At 41.8% G+C, this 11,693-nt stretch overlaps 1 protein-coding gene across 7 annotated transcripts in view; it reads left to right on the top strand.

Moving 5' to 3' along the window:
- Positions 1-8,939: 8,939 nt before the first annotated feature.
- The window catches only part of ptprz1a (protein tyrosine phosphatase receptor type Z1a), a 79,631-nt gene continuing 76,877 nt past the window's right edge, over positions 8,940-11,693 (top strand). For all 7 annotated transcript variants that reach the window (XM_036952084.1, XM_036952111.1, XM_036952102.1 and 4 more), the window contains exon 1: positions 8,940-9,264. In XM_036952084.1, coding sequence (XP_036807979.1) covers positions 9,204-9,264 — 61 coding nt within the window. In that variant the 5' untranslated portion in view covers positions 8,940-9,203. The remainder of the gene's footprint in view (positions 9,265-11,693) is intronic.

The raw sequence follows: 11,693 nt of genomic DNA, 5'->3' as shown, positions 1-11,693 counted from the left end.
ATCCCCCCTCAGAAAACTAAAAAGATTTGGCATGGGTCCTCAGATCCTCAAAAGGTTCTACAGCTGCAACATCGAGAGCAGCATCACTGCCTGGTACGACAATTGCTCGGCCTCTGACCGCAAGGCACTACAGAGGGTAGTGCGTACGGCCCAGTACATCACTGGGGCTAAGCTGCCTGCCATCCATGACCTCTACACCAGGCTCTGTCAGAGTAAGGCCCTAAAAATTGTCAAAGACCCCAGACTGTTCTCTCTACTACCGCATGGCAAGCGGTACCGGAGTGCCAAGTCTAGGACAAAAAGGCTTCTCAACAGTTTTTACACACAAGCCATAAGACTCCTGAACAGGTAATCAAATGGCTACCTGGACTCTTTGCATTGTGTGCCCCCCCAGCCCCCTTTTTTTATGCTGCTGCTACCCTCTATTTATCATACATGCATAGTCACTTTAATTATACATTCATGTACATACTACCTTAATTGGGCCGACCAACCAGTACTCCCGCACATTGGCTAACCGGGCTATCTGCATTATGTCCCACCACCCACCACCCACCACCCGCTAAACCCTCTTTTACGCTACTGCTACTCTCTGTTCATCATATATGCATTGTCACTTTAACCATATCTACATGTACATACTACCTCTATCAGCCTGACTAACCTATCTTTGTATGTAGCCTCGCTACCGTATATAGCCTGTCTTTTTACTTTTGTTTTATTCTTTACTTACCTATTGTTCACCTAATACCTTTTTTGCACTATTGGTTAGAGCCTGTAAGTAAGCATTTCACTGTAAGGTCTACCTACACCTGTTGTATTCGGCGCACGTGACAAATAAACTTTGATTTGATTTGATTTGTAAAGGCTATTTGACCAAGGAGAGTGATGGAGTGCTGCATCAGATGACCTGGCCTCCACAATCACCCGACCTCAACCAATTTGAGATGGTTTGGGATGAGTTGGACTGCAGAGTGAAGGAAAAGCAGCCAACAAGTGCTCAGCATATGTGGGAACTTCTCTAACACCGCTGGAAAAGCATTCCTCATAAAGCCGGTTAAGAGAATGCCAAAAGTGTGCAAAGCTGTCATCAAGGCAAAGGGTGGCTACATTGAAGAATCTAAAATCTATAGTATGTTTTGATTTGCATAACACTTTTTTGATTACTACATGATTCCATATGTATTATTTCATAGTTTTGATGTCTTCACTATTATTCTACAATGTAGAAAATAACAAAAATAAAGAAAATCCCTTGAATGAGTAGGTGTGTCCAAATGTTTGACTGGTACTGTATGCATACATATACATTGTATATATACATATACTGTATTTATATACAGTGCCTTGCGAAAGTATTCGGCCCCCTTGAACTTTGCGACCTTTTGCCGCATTTCAGGCTTCAAACATAAAGATATAAAACTGTATTTTTTTGTGAAGAATCAACAACAAGTGGGACACAATCATGAAGTGGAACGACATTTATTGGATATTTCAAACTTTTTTAACAAATCAAAAACTGAAAAATTGGGCGTGCAAAATTATTAGCCCCCTTAAGTTAATACTTTGTAGCGCCACCTTTTGCTGTGATTACAGCTGTAAGTCACTTGGGGTATGTCTCTATCAGTTTTGCACATCGAGAGACTGACATTTTTTCCCATTCCTCCTTGCAAAACAGCTCGAGCTCAGTGAGGTTGGATGGAGAGCATTTGTGAACAGCAGTTTTCAGTTCTTTCCACAGATTCTCGATTGGATTCAGGTCTGGACTTTGACTTGGCCATTCTAACACCTGGATATGTTTATTTTTGAACCATTCCATTGTAGATTTTGCTTTATGTTTTGGATCATTGTCTTGTTGGAAGACAAATCTCCGTCCCAGTCTCAGGTCTTTTGCAGACTCCATCAGGTTTTCTTCCAGAATGGTCCTGTATTTGGCTCCATCCATCTTCCCATCAATTTTAACCATCTTCCCTGTCCCTGCTGAAGAAAAGCAGGCCCAAACCATGATGCTGCCACCACCATGTTTGACAGTGGGGATGGTGTGTTGCTTTTACGCCAAACATAACGTTTTGCATTGTTGCCAAAAAGTTCAATTTTGGTTTCATCTGACCAGAGCACCTTCTTCCACATGTTTGGTGTGTCTCCCAGGTGGCTTGTGGCAAACTTTAAACAACACTTTATGGATATCTTTAAGAAATGTCTTTCTTCTTGCCACTCTTCCATAAAGGCCAGATTTGTGCAATATACGACTGATTGTTGTCCTATGGACAGAGTCTCCCACCTCAGCTGTAGATCTCTGCAGTTCATCCAGAGTGATCATGGGCCTCTTGGCTGTATCTCTGATCAGTCTTCTCCTTGTATGAGCTGAAAGTTTAGAGGGATGGCAAGGTCTTGGTAGATTTGCAGTGGTCTGATACTCCTTCCATTTCAATATTATCGCTTGCACAGTGCTCCTTGGGATGTTTAAAGCTTGGGAAATATTTTTGTATCCAAATCCGGCTTTAAACTTCTTCACAACAGTATCTCGGACCTGCCTGGTGTGTTCCTTGTTCTTCATGATGCTCTCTGTGCTTTTAACGGACCTCTGAGACTATCACAGTGCAGGTGCATTTATACGGAGAATTGATTACACACAGGTGGATTGTATTTATCATCATTAGTCATTTAGGTCAACATTGGATCATTCAGAGATCCTCACTGAACTTCTGGAGAGAGTTTGCTGCACTGAAAGTAAAGGGGCTGAATAATTTTGCACGCCCAATTTTTCAGTTTTTGATTTGTTAAAAAAGTTTGAAATATCCAATAAATGTCGTTCCACTTCATGATTGTGTCGCACTTCTTGTTGATTCTTCACAAAAAAATACAGTTTTATATCTTTATGTTTGAAGCCTGAAATGTGGCAAAAGGTCGCAAAGTTCAAGGGGGCTGAATACTTTCGCAAGGCACTGTATATATATATATACTGTATATATACTGTATATATATATATATGTATATATACTGGAAATACTTCTATATTTCTTATAATTTTGTTCGGTGCAAGGGGAAATCAATGGAAGAATAATTAGAGATAATCAATTATCCACTTCTGAGGGTGGTGTGACCTTTTTTGAAGAATCATCCCTCAAAGTGGTCCTTCCTGTGCTTCAAATTTCCCGTTCTCTCTTCCCTTTTGGTCAAAGGACATTTGATTGGCTGCAGTTGAAGCTCCCTGTGAGCAGATTGGACACGGAGGAACTGACTGTTTATATCACACAGTGTTGTGTCAGTTTTCTGGAAACTTGCCTCAATGGGAATGTCTTTTGAAACCGAAGAGACTTTAGTCACACTTTTCTTTAGTCGTAGTGTTATTAGTTTAAATTTGTGTTGCTGTTTTTGTCCATTAAAGTTCTGTATTTTGACATTTTTGTGTGGACCCCAGGAAGAATAGCTGCTTCTTCTTCAACAGCTAATGGAGATCCGAATAAAAATCGAATCACTGTGGATAGGCCTTTTCTGGCAACTTCAGAGCTTCTACATTTTCCCTTCGTTTGTGGGACATTTGAATCTGGGGCAGGACTCTGGAACTGGTCTGTCCCCAAATCATCCCCCCTTTCCTTTCCTCCCCTGTCCTCTTGACCTTCCCTTTGAAGACAGACACTTATTCCCTACTACTTGAGCTGGACTGACCAAAATGTTTACAAATAGAAACTAAACACTCATTGGACATTTGCAAAATTCTCATCGATATCTGTCCTTGTTTTTTAGCAGTTATATGATGGCTTCTCCATCGCTTGACTCATGAAAATCCAATTATACAGCATGAGCATTAGACAATTCAATTTAGCCTATAATGGAGGCTCATCGGATGTCCTGAAACACCTTGGGAAATTGTTGCTGTTGATACGCCCGTTGGATATTCCTATGTAACATTATCCACGGGTGGAACTTAGGAGTCTGAACAGGATGTTTGTTAGCAGTATTGACCAGTAAACTGAACAAAAATGTTTTTCTTTTGATAATTTCTGTTATTTCTCATTGCAATGGTTTTTCTTAGTGCTCTCCTAACAACAGGCCTACCATTCATCTCCGAACCGTCCTCTCCAATGCTACTGTAGATTGGGCTATTTCCACAGGCCCTAATGAGTTTGTGTTGTCCACTTCACTTCCCATATTGATCAGTGGAGATGGTCACTCGATGGTTGCTCTCTGCTGTTCTGGCCAGGCCCAAGATCGATGATACCTAGTTGAGGGTAAAGGTTTTGGAAGTTGTTTTCTTACTTTTCTGAATGGGATGATTTTTCTTGGGAATGCATTATCTTCTGGTTCTGTCTAAGATGGCATTAGAGGAAAAATTATAGATCCATTGGCATCGAAAAATGAACATTTGCCCCGTGATGTATGGATATTGAGATAGAAGGAATATCAGTTTCCAAATGTTTTCTTAGTAGGTCTCTCACAGGGGTAATTTGAGGACAGAGATTCATGTGCTAGGTTCTCCTGTGGGGACAGCCAAATAACTTTTATAGGTTTGAGATTGAACTTTTTTTCTAATAGTGTAGTAGTACCCTCAAAAGGTTCTACAGCTGCAACATCGAGAGCAGCATCACTGCCTGGTACGACAATTGCTCGGCCTCTGACCGCAAGGCACTACAGAGGAGCCCCCCCCCCCCCCACGCACTACCTGCTCTCCAGTGTAAAAGTAATTTTATTAGGCCCCCTGGAAACCTACTACAATCTAACAAGTGAGGAGCAGCCTCTGCATAAATTAAAGATAATCCTGGCTAAATTATGCAAATGTATTCACAGGGGTAAAAGGGGGGGCACATGGAAGCATGATATTGAAGTAGAGAATCCCAAAGGCTTGGGGTTGCCCTTTAAAATGTAGCTCTCTTTGTTACGTCTCAGACCTGGGGAAATACTACACCAAACTCAATAAAATACATTCACTTTATGATCTTGTTGTGGTATTTCCACCCAACTGATCATTACCATAAAACCATCAATAAAATCCACTTGATTGAATGATGGTAATGATCTGTTTGAGGGAAATCTTGATTTGTATGGTCATTCAATCCTGTTTAAACAATTGGTGTATGTGTATCATCGGTCCAGACTTAGAGTACCTGTCTGGCAAGTCTTATCTGGTGCTTTCCAAAATATTCTGCCTGTATGTTTAGTTTCAAACCCCTTAGGCCTAATCTATTAAAACATGTGTGAACCGGCTCTGTGAGCTAGTGGACTCAGAGTTTAGTGTCACATGAATTGTGATGGACCACCCCTCCCTTCCCCTCAATATTGAGGGAGTGTTAGCCATTTTGTTGAAACACGCAAGCTTGAAGATATGTAACCCCCCCCCCCCCCCCCCACATCTCAACACCCACATGCACTTGTCCCTCATTCCCTGACTGAATTGTGATTTCAGGGTCACTGGTGATGTGCTAGTCTCCATTTCACCAGAGTTTAACCCACCCCTCTAAGTCAAGAGGTCATTAGCACTTCACAAAAAGTAGTCCTCCCCCAGCATCTCTGTTACTTGCTGCTCCATGCTGCTCTTTGCTTTTCTTTTCTTACCAGCCATATTGCTAGCTCCTCAGAATAAATCTATACGTGTGAACGTAAAGTTTCCCAATACATTGCAGTTTTATGTTGAGAAGTGGAGTTTGGCAACCCATAGTCAACCATTCCACTTCAGTCTGGTGCCCTGACAAGTAGCCATAGCCGCAGGAAGTAGGGATGCTGAGGGTGTTGGAGATTTGAATGTGGAATCAGATTGTAAGCATGGTACCTCATGGTTGCCAGCTCAGACCCCATTTCCAGGGGTTTTATTTGTATTTAGCGTATAAACTTCTCCTGTGTTTTCCCCTCATTTATTGCTAAATCCCCCATCATAGAAATATGGGAGCAGCCATCTGACTTATTTGTGTTTTATAGTGAATGGCATTCTGGAATTAGGGAGTTTTCATTTGTTAAACATGAACAAACATGGCTGCCATCTTAAAGAATGTAGCTCCTGTTAGCTTACCTGACACATCTCTTTTCTAAACAATATTACATTTCTCCCGTGTGCTCACCAGAGATGAGATACATTGGAAACAAGTCTAGCTGTTAGGTCGCTAACTTATGTTTTGTTTTTTTGTCAGGGCAACCTGTTATTTAGATTGGTTTATGGAATGAGTTTGGCTGTGTTCCGTGTGATGTTTAGATGATGAAGTTTGCATTTATCTTTTACAATAAAAGGTCAAATTGAGGAATAAAGTTGTGAAGACCTTTATTTCCCAGCAGTACAAAACAACAGTACAACGACTTTTTGAGCAGAATTAATTGAATTAATTGACCATCCTTATAAACCACTTAAATGTGAATGTACGTTACTGTATTGTACATAGGCTGGTCATCTAGGTTTGTACCTGTAGACTTTCCATCGGCATAAAGAAAAATAATGCACAATACAGCAATTGATTGAGTACATTGAGTACATCAAGTGGTTTGTGAAGATGCGATGGTGTGGCTCTGTTGGTAGAGCATGGTGCTTGCAGCACTAGTGTTGTGGGTTTGATCCCCATGGGGGACCATTACAAAAATGTATGCACTCACTACTTACTGTATGGTGATCTGGATAAGAGCATCTACTGAAATGTAAAAGCAATGAATAGACCATTTCAGTTTTCACATAGAAATAAGTTGCATTGGCAAAGTATTTCTAGAAACTGGAAAACATGTAAGCAAGTATTTTTTATATTCCACAGGTATTATCCGTTTAACCCTTTTGTAGGCTGGTCATGGCTCACATCAACAGCATCCTCCAGGATAGCCTAGACCCACTCCAATTTGCATATCGCCCCCAACAACTGCTATCTGAGCAGCTAACCGATCGCTGCAGCTGTACATAGTCCATCTGTAAATAGCCCAGCCAATCTACCTACCTCATCCCCATACTGTTTTTCTTTTATTTACTTTTCTGCTCTTTTGCACATCAGTATCTCTACTTGCACATCATCATCTGATCATTTATCACTCCAGTGTTAATCTGCTAAATTGTAATTATTCGCTCCTATGGCCTAATTATTGCCTACCTCATGCGTTTTGCACACACTGTATATAGACTTTATTTTTTCTACTGTGTCATTGACTTGTTTATTGTGTTATTGGCTTGTTTATTGTTTACTCCATGTGTATCTCTGTGTTGTTGTCTGTGTCACACTGCTTTACTTTATCTTGGCCAGGTCGCAGTTGTAAATGAGAACTTGTTCTCAAATAGCCTACCTGGTTAAATAAAGGAGAACTATACATTTTATAAATGACGCAATCTCAATTGCACTCCACACTGCCCTTTACTACCTGGACAAAATGAACACCTATGTGAGAATGATGTTCATTGACTATAGCTCACGTGTTCAACACCATAGTGCCCACGAAGCTCATCACTAAGCTAAGGACCCTGGGACTAAACACCTCCCTCTGCAACTGGATCCTGGACTTCCTGACGGGCCGCTCTCAGGTGGTAAGGGTAGGCAACAACACGTCTGCCACGCTGATCCTCAACACTGGGGCCCCTCAGGGGTGTGTACTTATTCCCCTCCTGTACTCCCTGTTCACACACGACTGTGTGGCCAAACACGACTCCAACACCATCATTAAGTTTGCTGATGACACAACAGTGGTAGGCCGTATCACAGACAATTTTGAGACAGACAATAGGGAGGAGGTCAGAGAACTGGCAGTGTGGTGCCAGGACAACAACCTCTCCCTCAATGTGAGCAAGATAAAGGAGCTGTTCGTAGACTACAGGAAAAGGCGGGCCGAACAGGCCCCCATTAACATCGACAGGGCTGTAGTGGAGCGGGTCAAGAGTTTCAAGTTCTTTGGTGTCCACGTCACCAACGAACTATCATGGTCCAAACACACCAAGACAGTCGTGAAGATGGCAAGACAAAACCTTTTCCCCTTCAGGAGACTAAAAAGATTTGGCATGGGTCCCCAGATCCTCAAAAAGGTCTACAACTGCACCATCGAGAGCATCCTGCATCACTGCCTGGTATGGCAACTGCTCGGCATCTGACCGTAAGGCGCTACAGTGGGTAGTGCGTATGGCCCAGTACATCACTGGGGCCAAGCTTCCTGCCATCCAGGACCTATATAATAGGCGGTGTCAGAGGAAAGCCCATAAAATTATCAGAGACTCCAGTCACCCAAGTCATAGACTGTTTTCTCTGCTACCGCACGGCAAGCGGTACCGGAGCGCCAAGTCTAGGACCTAAAGGCTCCTTAACAGCTTCTACCCCCAAGCCATAAGACTGCTGAACAATTAATCAAATGGCCACCGGACTATTCAGTTGTTCTGTACACTTCTGCTACTCCTGTTTATTATCTATGCATAGTCACTTCACCACTACCTACCTACATGTACAAATTTCCTCAATTTACCTGTACCCTGCACACTGACCCGGTACCCCCTGTATATAGTCTCGTAATTATTGTGTTATTGTGTTTGGTAAATATTTTCTTAACTCTTCTTGAACTGCACTGTTGGTTAAGGGCTTGTAAATAAGCATTTCACAGTAAGGTCTACACTTGTTGTACTCGGCGCATGTGACAAATAATGTTTTGATTTGTACAGATAATCAACAGCCTCAAGTTACAAATCCTGGTAAACGCTCAAACACAATAAAGTGGTGCACTCGGCCTTTACTAGTCCTGTATTAGCAGACTGATATAGACTTATGTATGGGATATAGATATGGCCCTTGGCAATAAAAAACAATCCAGCATTGTTGCTGGCTATGCAAATAGCCTAATGGTTTGTGTTAAAATAAAAAGAAAATAAAAGATATTCAGAATAAAGTTACAAAACTGTTGCAACTGAGTTACATGGAATTATCACTATTTGTAATGAATTAATGAAATCAATAAATCAATGAACGCAGGCTATTTCCTTACAAAAAAGTCCTATCAACTCCGTTAAATAGAGCTCGTGCATTATGGTCTGTGGGAGGCGCACGCTTCTCATACACTTTCCCTCCTCGCGCTCACCGTTCATCTCCGAGTAGGAGACGAACAACCTCACCGGAGATACCGAAAAGAAAGGAGTGAGGATACACCGGGACCGGACAACACAACTCCCAGCATGAAACAAATGTGAAACCGTCACGGGACTATCTTTCCCAAGAAGCACACATTCGATTTTTTATTGTCTTCTTCGAGATTTGTGAGGTTGGTGAAATATGGAAACGGCTGTTTCAAGAGGCTTATTGCTCGCTCAGCTCTTGATCGTCTGTCAATTAGGTAAGAGCTTGAATTTAATTTCGTTTTTCTCATTGTTAATTATTATTATATCATTTTTGTACAGCCTTTTTTTTTCACTTGATGGTTACTGTTGATTCTGTGAGGGTAGCCTACCTGTTTCTCTCGGAGAATGCAATGCGCGTGAAGTTCAGGTTCAAATTGACTCGGTTCGCTTCACTAGCCTACTTTGTACACCTCAATTTTATGTTTCATGGATTATTTTGCTGATTTGATTTATAAACCTGAAGATAATAATCGACCTTTCGGTCTATTTCAATTGTCTTCGAATGATTATGCACAAGCGGTGTGGGTCTTTGGAGAAGTAGGCTCTGTGTTATTAAACATGTTGAAGTGCGGTTATAATGCAATGTAAGACATGTCATAATCATGCATTACCCCTTTATAATGTCTTATTATCATCTCACATCTCATAAGGATCCTGACTAAATTCGAAAATACACAACGTATTGTAAGCCTTATGATTAAAAGACAGTCGTGTGCTTATAGATAATTGGCGTTAGCGATATTTGTTGTGCAAAAGAGCACCGAGGAACATCTAAAGTCTATCACTTTGGGGTAGCTACGCAAAGAAAGTTAAACATTCAACATTGTTTCTGTGTTGTGTATGAAGGGGCCAAGTGTAAAGAATCCCACCCGAATGTGCATTCCCATTCATCGGGTGTGTGGAATTTATTTGGTCCGTAAATATAACGTTAGTGGAGCTGTGAAGCATGAAAAGGGTGGTTTCGCCACGGCTGTCGAACTATGTTACTAGTAAGTAAAACGCTTTTTTTTGGGGGGGAAAGGGGGGCTAGTAGTGATTTGGTCGATAGGGGCTACTGAAATGAATGGTATGGCAGTCTCAAGCTGCCTGGAAACTAGTGCTTCTGCTACCCCAGCAGAGCCATTAACCACCAGCGTTTTAGAGCCATTAACCACCAGCGTTTTAGGGCTAATGTTTTGGGTTACATTCCACAACTGTATTTCTCTCCTGACATTCAACTAATATCCTGAAAAGTTCAAACAGATAGCCTTTGGTTACACTTTATTTGAAGCCTACGGTACTGTAGGTAGCCTATAAATAATGTGCTATTGATGTGTTATAAGTACGTTTAATTGCACATATTTTGATAGTTATCTTGTCATTTTGACCAAATTCAAATTGATCTATCAATGGGGTTGCTGTTACAGCCACCGTTGGTTACAGGACAATACAGGCAAATGTTTGAATAAACTGATAATTTACATATCCCCACAGAACTTAGTGAAAGGAGGGTTTTCTTAATTCGCCCAGTTGGTCTTAGCCGTTCAGCATCAATATGGCACACACGTACAGTGCAAAAGTGTCAAGGAGGAGACTGATATGCTTGGTTTAATCTTTTGGGTGAGGCATTAGACAAAGACTTGAAAAAAAGCTTGCTAAAGCTAGTTTGCTTAAGAGCTAAAAGCCTTTTGTGACAGGCCTTGTGAACTGGGATATCAAATGTGTTGGTACATGCTGAATGCTTTACCACATGCACCCCACCACCACCACTCCCCTCTTCTTCTCCCTTCTTTTTGCCCCTTTCAGTAGAGTGCTTTAAATGACGCTTTGATGAAACGTGGAGGACAAAGGAAGTGGTCGTTTGTTGGGAAGGCAGCATAGGGATTGATGGCAGAAAAAAGACACAAAGTGAATGAATGCAACGCAGACTCTGCACCATCTGTCTTCCCAATGTGGTAGGCTATAGATGGGGCATTTACACTGGGCATCATCCACAGTGCCCCGCTCTCTCTCAGATGAGGAAGTCTCTGTGCCTGTTGTTTTGGAGCAGGGTGGTCGTGACTCGTGACAGATGGCAGTCATAGTTTGTCACTCAGTCATTCAGGTAGATGGTTGGTTGGTGGGGTTCCAGATTCCATACCCCTTTGCCTCTTGGAAGTCCACCTTAGAAGGGTGTGTCACAAGCTGTTGGTCCAATGCTTAATCCAATTTCAGATGTGGCCTACTGGTATAATGAGGACAGTGTGCCAGTTCATAACTTCATGTTGCCCATGCAGCTGATGTCACACTGAGGAACACAATAAACTACACTTGTAGAGTACACAGCTCAATAGTTTAGTTGCATAGAGTGTATTTGCGTAATCTCAAATGACTGTGTGTGAGTCAAACATTGTCAACTTTAGTCTGAGTATGGCTGTTGTTAACTGTGCAAAATCACACTTATTACCAACAGTAATTGAAACTCAGCTTCCCAGCTCCTTTGATACGAAGACAAAAAGCTTTTTCTCCATGCCACATCAACCTTGTTCTTTCTGCCCCTCTCTACTCGTTCTTCTCATTTCCTCTCCTACCTTCTCCCATTCTTCTTTCTCCTTCTCTCCCTCTTTCTCTGAGGAAGCTGCGGGACACCCTACCAGAGTAGCTTGGCACGCTGGTCCTCTTAGCC

Source organism: Oncorhynchus mykiss, chromosome 2 (assembly GCF_013265735.2).
Source record: "Oncorhynchus mykiss isolate Arlee chromosome 2, USDA_OmykA_1.1, whole genome shotgun sequence".
In the NCBI taxonomy this organism is placed as follows: domain Eukaryota; kingdom Metazoa; phylum Chordata; class Actinopteri; order Salmoniformes; family Salmonidae; genus Oncorhynchus; species Oncorhynchus mykiss.
The sequence above is the reverse complement of the archived record's forward strand: the minus strand, read 5'-3'. Positions and strand labels throughout refer to the sequence as shown.